Genomic DNA, 24,139 nt, shown 5'->3' on the forward strand with positions numbered 1-24,139 from the left:
ACATAACATCTTAGTTCCCAAGGTTGGTACATTGGCGATGTAAAGAAGATTTCGGGCCCTTCTGTCACGAGTATTATATTATACTCACTAGAGGGTCCCAACCTTTATTTGCTATGTACAACTTGATAAAGAATAAACTATTTTTCATTTTCATTTTCAAAGAAGTATGGTTAATATTTCTTAAAGTGCTATCGTCTGTGGGCGGTGGTGACTTTGTGGTAACAACGACTTACCCGTCCGCCTAACTTCATCATATAAAAAATATAATAATAATCGTCAGGCTTAAAATTTTGTCATTACTTCAATTGAAAATAAAAATATTTGATCATGTCTTATCCTTATTATCCTAAGAAAACAAATTAATGTGATTTAAAAATATACTATATATTTTGGTATCTGTTGCAATCATTTCAAAAACACCCCTCCCCCACCCCTCAGACTAGGATGAATCCGCAGGTGAAAATTAGTTTACCATGAAAATCAGTCATATACCATAGTAAGTAAAAGTATATGATATGAATCTCAATCTTGTTAGACATAAATATCACTTATGTTATATTATATAAGGTCTATTTGTTGAAACGAAATAATCATAATAATGATTATTAAAAAGTTATTTTTTAAATTCAGAATAAAAATATAATACGACAAAAAGATATCAAACCGTTCTAGGATTTGAACATCACTTTACATAATAACAGTGACAATCATATCTAATCAGCATTATACTTTAAGTATAGAATTACGCAAGTCATTTTACCTAATAGAAAAACTTTCTTCGTGGTAAAGATGATATTTTTCCGTAAAACTAGCTACCACAAACAAACGTGTTTGAAATAAAAACACACAAATTGCATGATAACGTTCAAGATATGCAACGTATTATAACTCTAATTGCTTTTATATTAAAAACAAAATAGTGTAAAGAAATTTCGACTACTACGAATAGGATTATCACTGAGATCCGCCCGGCTTCGCACGGGTGCCATGCTAATACTAAATATACTACAGAATGTTTTCATATACAACGTTCACGGCAATTTTGTCATTAGACAATACAAACCGCTATGACCCTGCATTTCGATCTGTAATATCTTCAAAATATTTATTAAATTGCATGCTGTAAAGGGTCATATTAATCTATATTAAACACACAATGTATTTAAAATGTAAATAATTCGATAAGGATTAATGCTGTTTTACTTAAAATCGCTCCGTAAATAACATTACTCCCTGTTATGTAATCTAACTTGTTATATATTTAATGTAAATGATTACACGAGTAAATAAATAAACAGCAGTCGGAAAGGCAGTTGGTCTCTTTTAATGTCGTATTGTTATCCAAACTGTCATCGGATTATAAAATTGAGAGAATAGGAAATGCACATGTGCACAAACTTGTGCACCAATTTATCTTTAGCGAAATTCAGAAGATGATAATAATAATTATTAATGTTTATTGTTCATGTTTATTATAATATGCAACATAAAATACCTCGAAAGTGGAAAACATTGTTTATATTTTTGACCTGTGTAGATTATTATGAGATATTACAGGGAAAGTGTCACAGCGGCTCTGTGAAATTTAATAGTATTTACATAACAAGCTGTTTATATGAATGAGTATTACTCGTACAATTTGTGTGAATTATTAAACGTATACGTTGACAAAGAATTGAGTTATGTTTATTTATACTTTATTATTTTGAATTTAACAGGATAACACTCATTTTCACCTGACTTTAATAGAAGGACTGTTGAAAAGGTTTTTCACGTATATATTTGTGTATTTGTATCTTAATTTATCGAAGATAATTCAATCACTTATAAAAGGAGATAATAATAACTTCAGTCCCCCCCCCCACTTAAATCCAATAGTTTATAATAATATCGTCTTTATGCTTAATTAATAAAAAAAAAACATTCCTAAACGTTTAATAGCATAAATAATAAAGCACTATTTTAATCTCAATTATTTATCTTCAATGGTCTAATAATTTTTAAGGTTACTGGGTTTTAATTAATTTTATATACAAAATTCGTAACAGGTATTGTAACGATTCACAGCGTCGACATAAAACATTGTCATATTTTAATGACAAAAAATATGATTGTTTTATAAATAAAGGATAATATAGTACCCACTCGGATTGGAGTAGTGCGGTCTACCGCAAAAACCTTCTGCTCAATGGAAGACGATGTCCTTTGCCCAGCAATGGAATAATACATAAATACATAGTATTTTGCGAGCCGAGATGGCCCAGTGATTAGAACGCGTGCATCTTAACCGATGATTTCGGGTTCAAACCCAGGCAGGCACCACTGAATTTTCATGTGCTTAAATTGTGTTTATAATTCATCTCTGCTCGGCGGTAAAGGAAAACATCGCGAGGAAACCTGTATGTGTCTAATTTCAACGAAATTCTGCCACATGTGTATTCCACCAACCCGCATTGGAGCAGCGTGGTGGAATATGCTCCAAACCTTCTCCTCAAAGGGAGAGAAGGCCTTTAGCCGAGCAGTGGGAAATTTACAGGGTGCTAATGTAATGTAAACATAGTATTTTATTTAACCCGACTACGACGACACTAAAAGAAGGATAATGATTACTAACATGTAACACTAATTGAAAGAAATATAACACATTTACTATGACGTTCATTAAAAGACTGTCTCCAGAAAAAGCAATTTATCGAACAAAGATTCTCACATCCGACAAATAATTATTAATTCTGTTAACAAGATGTCACTAGCAGAAATTTAATATGGCAATACAATGACATCAAATTAAACTCAAAGAATTAAATGCAGTTAAAACTTTGTACGCCGTAATCATGTTCAAACAAGCATGTGAAATATATAATTTGTTGTTAGCAAGCCGCTGCCATTATAAATGCGGTGAACAGTGAAAGCATTATTATATTGTAGGTTCGAATTTATTAGCGGAAATTATGGGTTCCGAGAGTAATAAGAATGAAATAGATAGATAGATTGTTCACGGATACTTTACGTATCTTACCTTGTTTCTTACAATTTGCTCATCGCATGTGCCTAGTCTATAAGTTGTAGGTCAGGTAGGTAACTCAATAAAAGTTACTTAGATTTTCTGTAGTTGAGTAACAGTCCAGTGTTAGGAAGTTGGCAACGGGGAGGCGCTATTTACACGAAAACCAAGTCTGACCGGTTTATCCTGTGTTTTATCTGACTTTTATCTTATCAGCGAATCTTTCTATTTGGCTTTCATTGTGAACAGTGAGAGCATCTGTATTGTCAATACAAGAACAAAACTGTTTCCATTTATTGCTTTATATTATTAATCATAAATCGAAAAAAATAATATAATCAATACACGATTATAAGCTCTCGATTTTATACTCAGTAAAGCTATGCACTTAGTGTATATAATAACATCAACTTTAATATTTAACAAAAAATGTCCGAGATAAAGTAAGAAATAATGGTCACACATGAATAGGAGTTCAAATGTTTCCATTTCAATGCAGGACGAAATGCCCAAAAATAGAACGTCAAAAAAAACATAAATCCATTTTAATCCGAAAATTTTAAATTAAGAACACAAAACTAATTTAAACTCATCACTACACTAGTGTGTGCAATAAATGAGCTCAAACATTCACAATCGTATCCCATTAGTGAATTCTATACATTCCTTTGTTCCACGTTCAAACAACAAATAGTCAGAATCTATTGAATTTCTAGAATGAATATGACCTAAATATACAAGTTTAAATCAAAGGATTCCATTCCATTCAGGAGCGGTATTGGCTTTCCAACGTAAGCAAATGGATAATGGACATAGAATATTTGCATTTAATTGAATTTTCACCTTTCATTTGTTCATGGGAGTAATATTCTATGTTATATGTTTAGCTTAGCTTAGATTTAAAGGTAAACGCCATTCAATCGTCTTTGATAATATATTAAATATGTGGTTTGGTATTCGTTTATGTGAGCGCTACTTGTTTACACTGTGTTTGTATTTAAATATTTTATGGATATAAAAAATAAAAACAAACCGGCCAAGTGCGAGTCGAACTCGCGCGCGAAAGGTTCCGTACTATCTACAAAAACGGCAAAAAATCACGTTTGTTATTTATGAGCCCCCCTTAACATTTCAACTGTCTATAGTTAGATGTATTTCATGGACCGTGATAGTTCACGGTAGCCGGATCGGCTGAGTGGTTAGATGTCTACATACTGGTTAGATTTTACATCTTTACCGATGATTGCGTTAGATTTAGAGAGAGTTTTTCACAGTGTTAAAGTTAATGTCCGTTTTTCTTGATATGTTATCTTCATAAACTACGAGAATCATAAATGTAATTTTATTATTCTGATAAATTTTATTACATCCGTCAATGAATACAGCAATTATCATTTTATTAGAATAATAATATTTAATAAGTGCTATGCACTTTCGGTAAGGTAAGTTTTACGGTTCAAATATAATTGGATTTATTTGTATCACTGTTGATACAATATCTACAATATTGTAATCCATTAACCCACAATATCTTGATCGAAAACAGAAATGTAAGCCTCATTGATCCCGATTCAATCCTAAATATCAAAGAATGAGGTATCATTACATAGAGTAAATAAAAAACTGACCTGTTTTTTCACTTAGATTTAGTAAGCAAAGTGGGTGCGTCTAAGTGATTAACCGCTATCGGCTACAAACAAATGGTTTCGTTTTACTCTTAATAAATTAGACCAGTTTGCCGAGGCACTGTAAATATAGTTCAGTCGTTCCAATTTTATTTCAACTCAGTCTCTAGAGATTTATTCAAGATAGGTATGAAGGACAGTTCTAAACAATATCGACGAATTATTGTTAATGAGATTTTTGCAGCTAGTTAATAGTTCCAAATTCAAATGATAAAATTTAGTTGAGAGACAAAGTTTATAACCAAAATGTTTCTAGTGTTATATAGGATATATTGCATGGCTCATTAGCAGCCTGTAAATTTCTCACTGCTGGGCTAAGGCCTCCTCTCCCTTTGAGGAGAAGTTTTGGAGTATATTCAACCACGCTGCTGCAATGCGGGTTGGTGGAATACATATGTGGCAGAATTTCGTTGAAATTAGACACATGCAGGTTTCCTCACGATGTTTTCCTTCACCGCCGAGCACGAGATGAATTATAAACACAAATTAGGCACGTGAAAATTCAGTGGTGCATGCATGGGTTTGAACCCAAAATCATCACTGGACAATCTCGGCTTGCATAGCTCACTCTTTAGGTAAGTACCTATCCAAGTATACATAGTTAGGTCAGGTTTCGGTTCAAAGTTTTGGCCTGAGGTCCCAGGTCGGGTCATAAAATATGTTGGCTTTACCTTACAAGTAATCTTCAATACAGCTCGATTTGACTGGGTTTATACTCTCTCACCTTGAAAGGCACTTTGTTCCTGTAGCTGACCTATCTTCGGTCGCTGGTGCTACAGCTTTGGGCAAAGCCCACCTTCGTAGGCACCACCATCAAACAGAAATATTTAGTAATGTGGTGTTCGGGTGTGAAAGTTGAGTAAGTCAGTGTAACTAAAATCTCAATGAAGTTCTTTACTCCCAAGGAAAGTGGTGCATTGGCAATGTGAGGAATGGTTAATATTTTCTACAGTATATGGGAATTGGTATACACTGAACTATCAGGTTAAAACCAAACTATATCATAAAAAAAATATCATCCCATCGGATTTTGGCACCAGAGAAGGAACAGTGAGTATCTCTGTGTGTACGGACACACTCTTGTACTGTACTGTCTTCATTTGTAGTTGGGCAATATCCGTTGACAAAGGCCTTCGTGGCCAACATCTGCAGTAGGGCGTCGTATTCTCGTTATATATTGCATTGAAACCAACATCTACGTGTACATTAAAGGTGACAAGTAAGGTTGACTAACTTATTACTCAAATTCATTAATGAATTAACAATCTGTTCATATGTTGAAGGAAAATATCGAAAGAAAACCTGCACGTGTGAGATGAAAATGTGCCACGTTGTGTAACTTAAACTTATAGTTTTTGGAATATGAAGTGGAATTAGTTCCAAAATTTTCTTAAGGCGAGAAAATACCTTAAGTAGTAGAACATTTACAAGTACATTACTTTACTATGTATATTATAAATCATCAAAATTACCTAAGGTTTAATATAAACACACGAAGTTAATAAATTATGGAATTAATATGATTATTAAAATATCTGTAACAAGACAATGAACTGGGTCGTACTCGTACCGCAAAACCGCAAATTAATTCCCACAAATTTAATATTATACAATATTAAGAAACGCGAACGAGAGAATATAAAAACAATAGCGAGGTCACGGAACACTACCATCAGATCACATTGTTGGAACATTCTCATACCAGTTAACAGAATTTTGAAGGTCACACGAACAATTGGTTCATATTGAGGTGTTTCTGTGCTAATTATGTTTCCTACAAACCTTATTATAACTGTTATCGAAATGTCAATGAATTCCATCGTACTATTTTATGTTGTGTTTGATTTCAATTACCACTTTCTTCTGTTTTTTTTATTTCTGTTATTTATTGATAGTTAAAAATCACCTACCTCAAAATATAGATGAATCAGTGAAAGAAACTCATCGGCATATTTCAGCCAAATATATATATTTTTCTTACAGATATTATTTTAAAAAGGCTAGGAATTTTTATTTCTTTTGAAAATCGTAAAACATTTACCGGAATCCTATTAAAAAATCGTATTCATTGCCTCACGTAATTGTGTAATTGTATGGTCGGTTATCAGGATTAATAAGTTTGTTTTCGTAGTACAAGCAGTATGGACATTATTATATGTATCTGTATTTTATTAAATATTCTACGAGTACGAGTAAAATCTTTTTGAGCCTATCGATTTAAAGGGTCATTGAACTAGTACTATTAATATATACTAGAAATGCCACCTTTGATGTTATACCCGTAATTGTGAATGGTGTCTGCACGAAGTTGACTTATTATCAGACGTCTGTTTGCAAAGCTTATTTCAAAGTCCTGCTGTGAATAACAAATGCGGTTTGTCCTGACACCATACAGTCATCATACAGATGCGAGCAGAGAGAATAATTAAAAAAAAAATTACATGCAGAATAAAAAGAGCGTTAATTTTTTTGAACTGTTGACTGTTGTTTAATAGTTTAATCGCATCTTAAAATCGACAAAACCTTTTTAGATGAGATATTACATGTTATGTATCAAATTTATTTAAAAAACGTTCAATGATATAACAACTTTAATCAAATTAGCTGTATCTTTGTTTTGGCTCCATTTAGCTTTATAAAATGAAGCATTAATTATATTACGCGTAATTATTTTTTAATAATTCAATTAAAGCGTGAAATTAGCGTAATTGAGTTACCGAATTACGGAAGTGGAGATTGATAAAGGGAAATAGAGGATTATAATTATGAATACTGATTTTCAATTGTTTTACAATTAATTTACGTGTGTACTTACTTATATTTAGTAGTTAAAAAAAACTTCAAGCTGTAAATACAAGATAAAACTGAAAAGTATTATTGTCACAGGGATAAACCTTTCAATATTTTAAGAGGAAGGTTGGGGCTACATAAGTAGCACAATTTTATACGATACATGCAAGACAGATCAAAGTATTCTTTCATCGTTCACTAGGCTTTACTGTACACTAAATGTCTTGTTGCAACTTTATTTGCTCGAGAGAATAACTAACAAACAAGTTACTCGTAGTAGAGACAAGTGATCCTACTTGTCACTTGTTTAACACATTGGTGACGATGATGAACTCCTCTTGGTTTACATCGGCCTCGGAGGTCAATTTAAATTTTGGAGATAGTATAGTACAGGGCTGTGCTGCAGTGGATATCCTACAATTTATCAAAATACGCTGGGATAGCTATGGGACTAGGCATAAAACAGATTAGGCACAGGAACAACGGCTTACAGTCCTTTCTAGAAAAGAGATTTCTAGATACATTCGAAACTCAAACTGTTTCTATAAATTGAATTAACCCAACCCGGAATATTTTTATTTTAGCCTAACAAGATGGAATCATAATTTTTTTAAAAATATAATTACATTATAAACTCTATCCAATACAAATGACACTATAACAAAAACTGTAACAAATATGATCTATTAATTTCTTGATTGACACATTCCAAAATTTTATCTTTAAATATAATATAATATTAATGAAGTAGATAAATGTTATACTTATTTAATTAAACGTATACATATAAAATATATTATAAAATGTAGACGTAACTGTTAAATCTTGTAATACCAAAGCCACAATTATACTGTATTACTGTAGAACTATACGTCATTCGAAAAAAGCAAAATTAATCAAATCAAGAAGGATAGTCACCCGTGAACGTCCGTCTGCTACCCAAGTATTCCATCCATAGACTATTCTAATAGCAGAAGGAGTAAAGGTAAACAAACCTTTGACTTACGCATTAGTGCAAACAATTATTAATTAGTTTATATTTATTTTTAAAATGACACTATTCGATTCTAATTATTTATATCCACAAAAGTTCACTTCCATAGTTCCGTAATATATAATGAAAACCATAGATTACTGAGATCTCGACCAATGCCAATAATAACCTAGTTTCCGAATTTGCAATTTAATATATCCTTCCTGGGGCGCGGTATTCGTTTCTATAATAAGATTCCAAAGTTATTTCTAACTTGGAATACTAAAAAAATTAAAGCCAATTAACGTTTATTGCTTTATTCTGACCATGACCCGTGGTCGACCGACGACCTCCGTGGTCGAGTAGTGTGTACACCGGTTTTCATGGGTACGCCACTCCGAGGTCCCGGGTTCGATTCCCGGCCGAGTCGATGTAGAAAAAGTTAATTATTTTTCTATGTTGTCTTGGGTCTGGGTGTTTGTGGTGCCGTCGTTACTTCTGATCTTCCATAACACAAGTGCTTTAGCTACTTAAATTGGGATCAGAGTAATGTATGTGATGTTGTCCAATATTTTTTTATTTATTTATTTATAACCCACAAAGCGAAGTATTTCAGGTTAATAGTCAGGTCAGGTCTGGTCAACAAATTGAAAAACGTCAAAAATAGATATGAGGCTCTAAAAATATAAGCGATAGCTCATTGTATTCTAAGTGGAAATGTTTTTTAAGGGCTTCAGAGGACGGAAAAATTTGGAATTCTAATTTCAAAAAATTTTTAATACTAAATACAAGATTATATTAAATGTGCTTTTATGTGCATACTTGAATAAATAAGATTAGATTTGATTTGATTAATGGCATGTCAATACAAAGTCTTAGTTGTTGATTTGTACGCCTCTTGCCATTGGAGTAGGTTATATACCCTCTTAAGTTAGACATATATATTGAACAGGAAGCTTATTATTGATATCTAAATTGCATCCACATTAACCCGCAAACCACTAATAGATGAGAATTTTACCGGTTTTTATGCGTGATGGTATGGGAGATTATTATGTAAGCATTGGATAACATTGCGTAATAACAAAGTACAGACGGAAGACGATAATTCCCGAACCCCGGTGTACGAAAGCTACCTCTCCACCTGACATATAGCGTCATATAGCCTAGTACCTATTGCTCAACATCGCATCGTGCATTACTCTGTTACTGTGTGTTAGTGAATTGTATAATTCAATACAATACGTACCTATATTGTTTACTTTACATTATTTTTATTTATTATTCTATTTCAAGGAATAATTGCAATATCCTTGTAATAATCAATCAACTTGTAATAATTACTTAACTAGGAATAATATAGATACGATTCCATGATGTTTTTGTTAAATATAAACTACATAATTTTTTTTTTATATATTTCGAGATGTTTTATAATTATAAAAGGGGTAATAAAATATAAGTCAAAATAAATAATTATTAAGTTTGTGTTCTACGTATTAATTCGTTTATTATTAATAAGTCCTTGTCATAATTGATTAATATTGAACTGTTTTTCTTAATAATGAAAAATATTACACCATCACTTGGTGAATGTCGGCTACTACAACAGGATGCCTACTTTATATACCTCTATTTAGTTTTTGTATTATATCTTTGCGTCATCTCCGCGGTAGAGAATTAGCCTAAACGCAGAAGATCCCAATCGGTACTAGTTGCACAGGATATTACTTTACTAACCTGTTTTGATATGACTTATTCACTTACTTACTTAATAAGGAAGCTAGTTAGATATAGTTCATTAAATTTTAATATTTTTACTTTAACGTTCTAGTATGAGTTTATGATATTAAACATAAATAGCACCTAGTTAAGTAATTTAATCTGATATAACATACCACGTTACTCGTTACTGAAATGTATGTATAGAAAATAAGAATCATGAAAAGTTTATTTGAGACACGAACATTTTACGATTGAAATAAATTATATATAATACCTGACATTTTTTTTTATATATGTGTATATTATATTATGTTATATGCATTACTTAATCCAAACAAAAACCAACAATAAAGAGAAAAGAAAATTGATATAAGAAGCAATCATTTCATGAATTATTTTTTTATTTCAATTATTTATTACATAAAATCAATTTTTATTTTATTTAATCTCTCAATTTGCGCTGAATATAAGCAAATTTCAATTTACATTTCTCTTAAAAGTGTACAAAACATTAAAATTGAATTAAATAATAATTATCTAGATTTTGAGCTCTCTTTGAGTCAAAATTAAATGAAGTGAAATAAAATTTTGTAATATTAATTTCGTAAATGCCACGGAAATGTACAACAGGACGTGTACAGAAACATGAACTATTAAATATAATAAACATATTTAGTTCTTTGCACGAAAATATTTTTTTTTTTATTTGTAAAAACTCATCTGAACTGTATTTCGATGCCGGTGGTAAATCTCAAGAAATAGCAATTTGCGGAGAAGATATTATACAACACAATTTAGCGTACATACATATACAGAACCTTTATACCTTCGTCCTCACAATCCAACGGCATGGCTGAATCGACACGACTGGAAAGTGTTGAGTTATAGCACCAACGGATGTACGTGCTCTTCAAGGCACGGGTATTCTACCATCGGACTATTACAACTTCGGTTATTTTGATATGAACATGCAATATTTTAATAAAAGCCGAAATAAATTTGAACTGCGGCCATATAAGTACACCATCAACGAAAAAATTGAATATCATTACATACATTACATTACATTAACAGCCTGTAAATTTCCCACTGCTGGGCTAAGGCCTCCTCTCCCTTTGAGGAGAAGGTTTGGAGCATATTCCACCACGCCGCTCCAATGCGGTTTGGTGGAATACACATGTGGCAGAATTTCGTTGAAATTAGACACACGCAGGTTTCCTCACGATGTTGTCCTTCACCGCCGAGCACGAGATGAATTATAAACACAAATTAAGCACTTAAAAATTCAGTGGTGCCTGGGTTTGAACCTGAAATCATCGGTTAAGATGTACGCGTTCTAACCACTGGGCCATCTCGGTTCTTCAATATGTATGCGGAATAAAAATACACATACAAATCAAATTGATTATTTGCTTTTTCGTGATTTATTAAAAACAAACAAATTTTACCTTACCTTGTTATAATATTATGACTATTGAGAATATGTAGCTGTACGTATGAGTTACATTTAAATAAGCTAAACATATTTTCATACACTATGTGTTAATACGAAACATGATAGGCGTGTCTAGGAATATATTTTGACATCCTCTGGGAACTCATGTGAGACTAAGGATAAGATTTTTATAAAATTTTGCTTAAAAATGTGTGCTTTATTTTAATTTTTACAAGTATTTAATGTATATAAATAAATATATTAAAACCGACTTGTGTTACATGTTTTATTAAATATTATTAAAAAGATATATTTCAGTGCATTGTAATTTTCTTTTTCATTCATCCCTCTTAATATTCACATTTGCCTAATAAATTTTGTTTATTTTATAGGAAAAGGGAAATCGGGTTACTTATTTAAACACTGCTTAATCAACCTTTTGACCTTTTTTTCTATGAATCAGCTGTACCACCACCCTGTAAGAGTAGTCAGTACCAGAAGTCTGACATAGGACTAACAGAGTACCATCAAGTACTGTCAGAGAAAACATGACAAAATATACCATTTTTTATATATATAAAATTAATCCCAACGAAATATGATTCAATTTGAATTCCGTCTTATCGAATAGACGAAATTCCTCATGAAATATTTCACATCTTTGCAGCGTCTTGCAAAAATGTACGTCACGTCGTATCCCGCGTAACACATTCCTTGATATTACTCGTAATTTTCTTACATTTTTTCATAAATGACGGGATATCAGCGTTTAAGATTAACTATTTCATACTAATGTTGTATAATATACATTGGTGTTCGACAAAAAAAAACATATGAAAGTTAAAAACAAAGGTGACGAAATCTAATTCAGAATATTATTTCGACCATGCTAATTTTATTCGGGATAGACACTGAATAGAATGTCACAGTAACTGTGGCTACTAATAAGTAATCATAGTTACTTAACAATATTATATTCAATGAATTCTATAAATTTTGTATTAATAAGTCTTCATACCACGTAGAGTTCTGAATCTCATTAACCACAATACATACGTGGAAATACTGGGTAAACACGCTTTTGAATTTCCAGCGACAAATGCAGGAAATCCTCACGATATATTCCTTCACCGCAAACCTGAGATAATAAAGATAATTAAACATGTATGCTAAGACAAATATACGGGATAACATGATATATATGAGAATGTTACCAGAATATATGATATATTAAAAGCCATCTTAAATATTATATTTCTATGATAATTATGGTTCTTCTCGGTAGAATCTTGTAATACAACGATTCAAAATCCTTTTATAAATAATATTTTGATTAGATTTAACCTTATTGTCTAGTGGCTAGTTTATAAGGACGTACGTCCAAAGGTACTGGGTTTAAACCTTAAGTTTTAATTCTTATTAGCAATACTGTGAACAGAAATATTGGATAAGGAATTGCTTGTACTTACAAGTACGTGCATAGAAGAGCACACAGCAAGTAAAGCCGTTTTTCCGTTGGCGTCAAGTTTTACCGTCTCATTATTCTGAGAGCGAGGAAACAGACAGTGCACTTGGGCGGACGTAGAAAGTAATACACTATAGTATATCCAGGTAATTTGAATAGTCTATCTTAAAAAAGGACGCACAAAATTAATTAGGTCAACATCATCATAAGTATCAAGATTAGTTCAGCAAAAAAGAACTATCGTGTATTGCGCATAGAAACATCAAAATGTAACGATGAACTTTTTCATTAAATTAGTTTATAAAAGTATTACAGCTTTAATAAAAAAACCTCGACATAAATATATTAGCTACACTAGTCAGACCCGTACCCAAAAGCTATTTGTACGTATAATGTTCATCTAGAATTACAAGATCGAATATGCTCAAGGGAAACAAATGCACCTGCGACGGAATCACCTGTAAAGCTATAGCCACATCTTCGTGATCACGTGTAGGCGATGCCTAGTTGATTGCTATATCTTTTTTGACTCGATGTTTTTGGCGCTTTTGACAATCCTATGTATTTCATTTGCCACATACCTGCTGTAGGTTTCTGGCGATATTTTTTATCACAGCCAAGCACGCAATGCATTATAAATACAAACTAAAAACATATATGAAAAATCAGTGGTGTTTGTCCAGATTTAAACCCATTCTTGGGTAAAAGTTAATGTAGTTTAACCACTGTGCGATCTAAGTTCTTAAGCTCTAATAACATCTACTAGAAATAAAAATATAAATCAGAATTTCTATTTTTAAACCTCTTCTTATAAAAATATAATAGCTCCAAGCCCTCAAATAAGTCGATTAATCTCTTAACCAGAAGTACTTAGGTATTATATAGAACGAGTGAATGAACTTGTACGAAACCTACATTCATTATTTTATACTTATAAATTGTTTGGCATTATATCGTTCATTGTGAAATATAGTTACAAAAAACATTACCATTAATTTCATAATTTTTATAACGGTTTACTATTTCCTTTTTTTCCAAAGTCCAAAATAAATATTTTATTATTAAAAAAGAAAACGTACCTATTTATTGGTTCCTACTTGGAGTACAGAAATACAAACAATAGTAAAAATAAAAAAAATAAAATAACCGTTAACAATTGTCTTCCCGTCCAAGGAACACAAGATATAAGACATTGAAAGACTTAATAAAAAGTCCATTTGTATAAACCATGAAATTTGTTTGTATTAGAATTTAATCGATACAGCGTCATGGGCAATTAAGCTATTTACGGTTGAAATTCTTGATATGGTGATTCTTTTAACAACTTCCCTGTCGAAATACCAAACACGATAGTTAAACAACCACCATGAGTCATGCGCCTCACGAGACGGAAAAATATTAGGTATTTTTCTACTTCAATTATAATACAAATGTGTATAAAATTCTGCCCTGCTCACCGATTTTGGTTCCAATATACATTCATAAAGGTGAACAGTGAACTGTGTAAGAGATATTACTGTATAAATCACTTTCAGTTCTTACACTTTCTTCAGAATATCTTCGAGTTTAAATCGACTAAAAATCGATTAAGTTTTTTTTTTATGAAAAGTGGGTTTCGTTTTGTAAACAAACGAAGCAGTTTCAGATTTATTTCTGTCTTTGTCAAAACGTGTTGCATTACATTATATGAGGTATTTTATTACTCTCTGTATTTCAAATGATCTGAATAATCTATTATTTTAATTTGCCAAAAGACATAATATGTAGTAAGAATAACTATCGACGATTTTTAAGCCTACAAATAAAACACACAAAATCCCTTTGAAAGCACAGTAAGACCTTCAATCCGACGGCATTTGGATTTCGTAATACGTCGATGATCTGTAGAATTGACAGCTGACTCGTATCGGATTAGGATACTCGTACAAGATTACTTGACTTTGTATATTTTAGGAATTGTTATTTCGCTATTTTTTTCTATATTTTCTTTTATTTACAATAGTTTTTTTTTTTATATGATGTACGCGTCATCTTTTTCTGGACAAGTGCCTCCTCTTCTCTGGAGAAGAAGATGGATGGTGGATAGATATGTGGCAGAATTTTACCCCACACGCAATTACCTCAAGATGTTTTCCTTTACTGCCGATCACGAGATGAATTATAAATACAAATTAAGCACATTCAATGATTCTTGGCCAGCTTTAAATCCGTAATCTCCAGTTAAAATCATAGTATCTAACGTCTGAGCCATCTCATCTTTTATGTTTATTGTATATGTATATAGTACGTATAAAAAAACCTACGGATTATTGACATAACCTATTGAAACTGGTTAATGATTTCGTCCACGAGTAACTTTAAATTCTTGATTCTCTTACTGAATATCATCACAACACATCCACAAACGTTCGAAAATCAAACGTTTGTCAGACAAACTGTTCCTTGCCGTTTTACTATACTTTACCTAGACACATATATGTTTCCTTGATGTATCAACAAGTATTTTAAAAATACTGAATTACTTATAAAGAAACTCACTACCTATCACTACCCACTAGAGGTTATCACAATTTCGAAATTTGTTAGTCTCCTCCAGTATTTTCTTCACCGGCCAATAGGAAACAAATATATCTAGTATTTGTTTCCTATTGACTGATTGATTGACTCAATGGTTATCCACGAGATCTATATGTAAGTATCAACGAAGGTATCGCTGATATAGTCAATTACTTCATTACCGTTAAACTAACTAGCTCCATACTAAATTCTCAGCGTCAGTCAATTCTTTAGCGGAATTATAAACACAAAGATCTTAATAATAAAGTTCATTGGTTTAACCAAAAAAAATTATAGAATAAACATTCCCTTAAGAATTTCCTTAACCCTAGTCATTAGATAATACGTTCGATAATTATTTCACAAACAAAAAGCAGGAATCTTGTACACGCGTAACACAATACAAGGCCTGACATGAGAACGTGATCAGTATCTTTTAATTGTTACAATATTACTGACACATGTGTATTGTTCTTTAAATCGTTAAGGAAATATAATTACTGGCGATTGATAATCTCGCCAATTTATCCAGCTTCCGTGCTACTTGTAACGTAATATTGAAAATTCTTGTTAGATATTCTCGATACAATTAATATTCCATATTTTTAATTGATAGGATAGTCTTGTCAAATTAAACTCAAACTCAAAATTCCTTTATTAAACATAGAAGCATCACACTTACTTATTGACGGTCAAATTAAACATTACCAACGGTTCGGAAAAAGGAACACCCTGACCTGAGAAGAACCGGCGTAAGAAACACAGCGGGTCTTTTTTTTTTTGTCAAATTAAGTAGATACGTAATTGTATATGAATAGAAACAGCCAGGAGGCGATCGTTTCATTCCCAAGGTGTGCTATCAAACATAAACTCACTAATTGTATAGTAACCTTTCGCAAACAAGCGTTCTTTAACATTTTTTTTAAATTTGGCAACAAAAGCATTTTGAACGCATTCTGGGATCCTGTTGTAGAAACGTATACATTGCCCCACAAAAGAGTTACTGACTCTATGCAGTCGAGTAACAGGAGTAACAAGATTGTGTTTGTTCCTTGTACCAATGTTATGAGAATCACATTTTCTCATCAGAATCATATTTTTCCGTACATACAAAACATTACAGAATATATATTGAGAAGCAACAGTCAATATCTTAATTTCTGTAAATTTATACCTTAATGATTCCTTGGCTCCTAGTTTCCTATTAATTTTAAAAATCAAAGAGGTATCATCAGCAAGCAATACTATATCATGTTTGTTCCCAACAAGAAAGGGCAAGTCATTTATGTATATGAGGAATAGAAAAGGTCCAAGAATTGACCCCAGGAGACCTTGTCCCTTTAACGTCAACCCTCTGTACTCTATTCTTAAGATAAGAAGTCAGAAGGTCGAGTACACATTCTCTAATTCCATGGTGATATAGTTTCCTGACCAGAGTTTCATGTTGAACACAAGAAAAGCTTTGGATAAGTCGCAGAACATCCCTAAGGCATCCTGCGACTTCTCCCAGGCTTCATTGATATTTCTTATATGTTCGATACCTGCGTCGGTAGTCTAGCGACCCGCGTAAATCCAAATTGTTTTCTATGAAGCAGATTGTATCTATTGAAATATGCTAATAATTGATTTAGATTATTTTTTTCAAATATTTTGCTGAGGGTTGGTAGTATTGAGATTGGCCTATAGTTGTAAGGATCTGAAGGGCTACCAGATTTAAATATAGGAATGACTTTACTATGTTTCATCAGGTCAGGAAATACACCACGTTGAACACAATCATTGAATATTATTGCAAGATAAGGTGCAATCACATCAATAATTGAATTAATCACCTTTACCGAAATACCCCATAGATCAGCAGTTTTCTTAATGTCTAATGACTTAAATGTACAAATTATGACATTGGTGTTTACAGGGGTAAAATTAAATTTTGGTTTGCATTGTCGTACATATTCTTTCATCAATGATTCGGCAACTGCTGGAGAAGAAATAAGTAACTTAGTTGTAGAAACTGGTATGTCAACAAAAAATTGTTCAAAAACTGAAGCAACTTCCCGTTCACTATTTATGATTTTATTATTATAATTTAAGTTCAATTCGGAGCAGCGACTGCCACCTCTACCAGTTTCACAATTAATAATTTTGTGATTCCAAAGTACTTATCGAAACCGAAGGATATAATATATATATATATATATATATTAAATTTAGTGATACCAAGAGCCTTGATGGCCAATAGAAGACGTGAGTCTTAACCAATGCTTCTGAGTTCAAACCTGGGCAAGCACCATGGAATTCCATGTACTTAATTTCTGTTTATAATTCACCTCGTGCTCGGCTGTTAAGAAACACGTTGTAATGAAACCTAGATGTGGCAGAAGAGAATCTGCCACGTATATTCACCAACCCGCATTAGAACAGCGTATGGAGTCAGCTCCAACTCTTCTCCCCAGAGAAGAGAGGAGGTTTTAGCCCAGCAGCATTGATTTTACTTCTTTAATTTAGAATATGAAAAACCCTAAAATATTTACCTGGATTGCACGTCTTCTATCTTGTCTCAAATTATGGTATATATATCATATCTATTGTGTCAATTCAATTTAGACGATGAGGATATAAACAGTTCACATATGTTTGCGTACTTGCTTTTGCAGAGTAATATATACCACAAAGTTTCTTAATCTACATTCTAACTACATGTGGCCGAATTGTCGTATTTTAATTTTGCGCTTTTAAATATATTGATTTTGGTTTCCGTATAACACGTTTGTGTTTTACGATTGCTCATTTTTTAGCATTTTGCCTATCAACTACGATTCACCGAAATACCTTTGATATATACGACATATATATATGGAAATATGGATATATCGTTTGAAAGCTAAATCGAATTTCGTAGTAAATTGCATATTTGTTCAAAGGAAATTGAAAGCGAAATGTTTTAGAGACGATTAATGAAAGGAACCCGATTCGTGTTATTATACTTGTATTTCGAATATGCCGTTACCTCGAATATTCGTCTTGTATTTACACATCGTAAATAGTCTTAGTATCAGATTGAACCAGACCTGCATTGGTTTGGATATAAACCAGGCCTGTAATTATTTCAACATAGATTTGTTACGTCTAGTAAAGTAACGGGTTGGACGCCTTTTTATTAAGGATTAGTAGGATTTCGAACTTATTCCATAACACTAAAACGGGGCATGGTGGGTACAAAATATCTTACCGCACATATCGCAATGCTTCTTTTCAGAACACTACGAGTCAAATTATTAACACTAAAGTATATGAAAAATCCAATGAGGATTGCGTGGATAAGACTCAATGAAATTTTTGAATTGAAAATTTCGTCGTCTATTTATCAATTTATTGTATTGTGCTAGCTTTGATGGCTTTTTTTTTATAAACTGATATAAGATCTTCTTCTAACACATTTTTTTTCTAAATATTATTTTTATACTATGTAAGTAGAAATATCATTCTTATGAACAGTTATACGGGTTATTGCATTTCTATCCCAGTTACTGTTATTTGCTTCAAATGAACTATTTAAACAATAATTTTCTCATCAATTTCGAGTTTACGTTATTCGCTGCAGTTTAGCAATTACTTTAAAACGATTCATAAACATCGCTCTTCATGGGCGTTCACTTTGAATAAATCGCGCTTTACATAAAATTAGTGTATACCTTAATTATTATTCTAAAAATTAACATTTTCATAAATTTAGAAGTTACCACTAAATATACACATATATTAAGAGTTAAATATTAAAACTTTCATGTATAATAAAGTATTCCGAGATGGCGCTCAGTGTTAATTTCGTCAAATTCTATATAGGCTATATAATTCAAAATTACAAAAAAATAAAGGTACCGAATACACAAAAATCATTTTTTGTTAAATATTGTTAATTCCATGGGATAGTATATAAAGCGTAGTTTTGTCTGCATTCATAGCAAGTTCATATGATTTATTATTTTTTTTATAAGAAAAATTTAACGCGGCTTAAAGAGGGGCACTGCTACTGAAATAATAAATATTATATATTAAATATTATATAATATTAAATATTATATATTATAAACGTTATATATGCGTTAGTATTCCTAGAGAAAGGATTTGACAATTCACCATACCGCGGTCCCTAAACATAGGCGTTTTAAGAAGTATCAGACCGTCATGAGCTTGAATATATCTGTTATTAACTAATATTAAAAGTTCCTACTAGCTGGACTTTATTTCCATTTATAAATAAAAATATGTCATATCGTTGAAACTTTATGTATCAATTTATAAATGTTTGTAAAAAAAACGTTGTATGTCCATAAATATTTGATTTGATGTTTGTTAAGTTTTGTAGCCAGTGTTTTCCGCCTGGAGCGTATTTGTAATGAAATTAGTTTACTTTTATCAGCCATTGCCATTTATGTGTAAAAATATACATATAATATAATTTAAGAAAGATTCCTAGAAAAAGTATATGTTTTTTTTAAATTCATTGATAGTTAAAATGGAAGCGTCATAGTCAATCATTTTATCATATATTCAATTTAACTAAATATAATATATAAAAAGTTAAAAAAAAATAATTACATATACTAATTACAAAATTAAATTATTTTTATGATACAGTTATTAAATAGCATAAGGAAAATAAATTAGTCGTCATCTTTATTTTTTTTTTAAAGAAAAATAAGGCTTCCCCAATAAGGTATTATCGTATTGTTAATTAATAAATTACCAATAAAATCTTATTATTTACATTTGTTTGATAAAAATTTCATTTAAGACAAAAAAAAAACAGTTTAAAATAAGCGTTATTTGACTTAAGTTCTCTTTCAAAATAACATGACAATACTTCTACAGCATGCGTTTAAACTCGGAGTCATAGTGATGTCGAATAAGAAATCACTCGGTCAGCCATTGTTCGTGCGTAGTCGATAAAAAGCATGTGTTGTATTGTTCCAATGTTTCCTACTTATAGTGTTTCTATTTTCATATTGCTAGGAAAACCTACTGTTTTAGTACTACTAACTTTGTACTTTCAACCTTTGTATGTATGAGGTTGGCTTATTATTATTAATTAAATCTCATTGTTTACCTGCTTGGAAGAATTAATGATGTTTAAAATTAAAACTATCCTACGTGTAGAGATTGAAATCAGCCACTTGGTATATCTGTGATTGTTACACGAACTATCGAACAAAATCGAACTTACAATCATTGAAGTCGAGATCAGCATTTGCGAAAAGATAAAAGATAGATTAGTAAGATCATTATTTTACAGGTGGTCACTTTTCGCTTCTGACATTCGTAACAGTAATATAAAGCTATATAATATAATCATATATTTATTCACTATTTCAGTGTCATGTTGGATACCGTAAAATAAAAAAATAAAAAGATTTTTAAGTTGAATTACACACAACTATTTAGTAAAAACTCATTATCTAAAAATATTTAAAAATAAATCGTTTTACTTTAAGTCTCAATAACATATAAAAAAAATAATAAGATTTATGTGCACCGAAACAAAATACTTGTGAAGATCTTTTTACGAGAGACGCCTTCCAATTGTCGTAAAACGTACGATAAAACTCGTACTAGTTAATGTGTTAAAGGAAAAAAGAACATAACGTTATACCGAAATTGCCCATTAAGTAGCTAATAAACATACGAGAATCAAATTACTTTTGCCTAAAATGCAATAAATAAAATTTCTACAACAATTGAAGACAACGAATTAAAAAGTAATCCGGCAACGCACGGGTGTAAAGAAAAAGATATAATATAATTTATTTACCTTATAGTACTCGAAAATGTTATCAGTGAAAAATTAGAATTAGATCATTAATTCGGGATTCCCCCATACAGACAAACAAACAACTTTTACCTCTTTATAATATTTATATAGATAATATCGTTTATATTATTTATATAAATATAACTAAAATTAGCTTAATTTTCACGTATTGAAGTATAAATGAGCAAAATCACTCAAATCTGTGTCAAAATGAAATGTAGCTACTTATTCAAATTGATTGACAGATAACAAGACCTCTAATTTTTATACATAGATAATTAATAAAAAGTTAGGAATTCCTTCAGTGGATCATAACACTTTCCCGCGCATTTTCCATTGACTGACTACGCATTCAAGTGTACTGAGTCAAGTTCTTCTTAACTAATTGAATAACAAATATGACTTTTATTGATGTTGTTGTGCAATATTTTTTTTTTATATAATAATATATATTTACAAGTTCCAATGTACAAAAGTATACGAGTAGTTTTTTTAAACTTCAACTGAAAAGACGGTGGTTGTTCCCAGTAGAGCCAAAAAAAAATTAAAAAAATTTTGGAAAAAAGTAATTATAATACACTTACCTAGGAGCAAGAAAACAGTCTTCATTTTTTTTCTTTGAAATGGAAACACTAGCACAAAATACTATGAAGATTTGAAATTAGGAGTTCGTTACTAGCGGCGGCGTACGTCGCGCGTGACCGCCAATCCGCGTATGTTGCAGCCTCGCGTTTGCCTGCGCGGGCGCATTCACTTTCTACGTGGTGGGGTTGTCCTAGGAGACGACCGGGAAGCTAAGGGTTTGTTGACACTGTTGACCATACATAATCGGTTGATTTAATAATAACTAAGAGACACGATTGTATTATCTGGGATATTATCTCGAAGTTATTTTTATGGTTAATTTTATTATTAGATGGTTTAACATAATATAAAAGCCATTATGAGCTTACCCTTATTTTACATGAGGCGTTCTGCGCCTTGCGGTTATGACACGTTTATAAAATAAACCGGCCATGTAAATGATATTTTATACTATGATATATAAATTAATCTTGGTCTGAATCGTATGCTGATATATTATTTATGTCTCAACTGATTCTCATGGATAAATATAAAAACTTGAGAATGGCATTGACACAAGGGGCTTCGATTACGCCTCGACCTTATAATATCATCAATTCCTTTTTGAAGTACGCAAACATAAATATTTTTCATTTAAATCAAACTAGTTTCTTCGGTTCGCCCACATATATTTGGGGGCAGTCAGTCCGTTACCAGCCTTGTTGCATAGCCAACCCAGTGTTAGTAAGTAGTTAGATGAGACCTTTATTTTTTAAAACAATTTTAAATTCGAAATATGTTTACAGACTACAAAGATACCATATACATTTACACCACAGACACAGATTGATATGACAAAATAAAAAAGAAACCAGAAGTACAGAAACCAATTGAAAAATAACTTTTATACGGATTCAACCGCAGTCCAATTTGTTTCTGACAGGTCTGTAACTGTCGTAAGTCTATACCAGCTATTGGCTTGGCTTATATTTTCATCTTTCAGATATAAATAGTTTTATCCTATTGCTGTGAACTGTTTATTACGTATAAACCTTGTGATTTTATTTACATCATCAGTTTGTATTAAACATAGATTTTTTATGTTTTGTAGTATGTATAAGTATAATATTATTTTTCCCCAACAAGCCAAGTTTTCATAAATGTTCAGTCATAAATAGTCCAAAGACAAACTACATTTAATAATCAATAAATTTCTTAATTTCACATGACCCTTTCTTAAAATGCCATAAGTTTATATAGATCTTAAACATATATGGTAAGATCTAACAATAATCAATCGCAATAACAAATTAAGGACTCAGGACAAAGTTAATAACCAAAAGAAAATTTCAAAATGTTTGCAACCTTCAAGCTGTATACTGTATAAAGTACCACACGCACATAAACGTATCATTACACACACACATACATCAAAATTTTCGTCACAAACAAATGTGACGGTATTTTTATGACATAAATTAATTGTACTATCCTTCCGCGTTACATCGTATCGCGTGTACATACTCGTACTAGTAAAGAATATTACACGGTTGCTGAAACCTTAGATATGAATAACAATGCCACATGATATACACTGTCTTGCGGATATTCGTGTTTCATTAAAAATTAAGCCGTATATTGTAATGACATATCATTTAAAATACGGGTAATTTATATCGACAAGGCATATTAAGGCAGCTGCCAGCCGTTGCTGTATTGTGTACTAAAACACAGTGCCTTTACAAGAGAAGATCCCATAGTTTTCCAAAATCTGTATTATATACCTGAATATAATGAATTCACTTGTTAAAAATAAGGCGATCCTTTTTTTATAATTTAAGATGACAGACTGATGGTCATTCATCTGGCGCACTCACCCTTCAAGCCGGATCACGACCTTACTAAGTTTGGCGACTTATTACTGTTTGGCGAAAGAATATCTGATGAGAGAATGGTACCTACCCGGACAGGCTTCCACAAAGCCTTCAGCATTTTATTTAGCCTTATATTATTCATATAACATGAATGTAACAAAATGGTCGTGATAGCGCCTTTCATTTAAGTTTAATCGCATAACAATTAATACAATTTGTCAAATAAAATGCTCTCCCAATTTGATACATAAAGATTAAA

At 31.5% G+C, this 24,139-nt stretch overlaps 1 protein-coding gene across 1 annotated transcript in view; it reads right to left on the minus strand.

Moving 5' to 3' along the window:
- Positions 1 to 22,187, minus strand: part of LOC113401778 (bromodomain-containing protein DDB_G0280777-like) — a 52,238-nt gene extending 30,051 nt beyond the window's left edge. The window contains exon 1 of the mRNA XM_026641803.2: positions 22,027 to 22,187. Within this exon, the coding sequence (XP_026497588.1) occupies positions 22,027 to 22,051 (25 nt within the window). The 5' untranslated portion in view covers positions 22,052 to 22,187. The remainder of the gene's footprint in view (positions 1 to 22,026) is intronic.
- Positions 22,188 to 24,139: the final 1,952 nt, after the last annotated feature.

The sequence above is a fragment of the Vanessa tameamea genome, chromosome 20 (assembly GCF_037043105.1).
Source record: "Vanessa tameamea isolate UH-Manoa-2023 chromosome 20, ilVanTame1 primary haplotype, whole genome shotgun sequence".
NCBI classification, from domain to species: Eukaryota; Metazoa; Arthropoda; class Insecta; order Lepidoptera; family Nymphalidae; genus Vanessa; species Vanessa tameamea.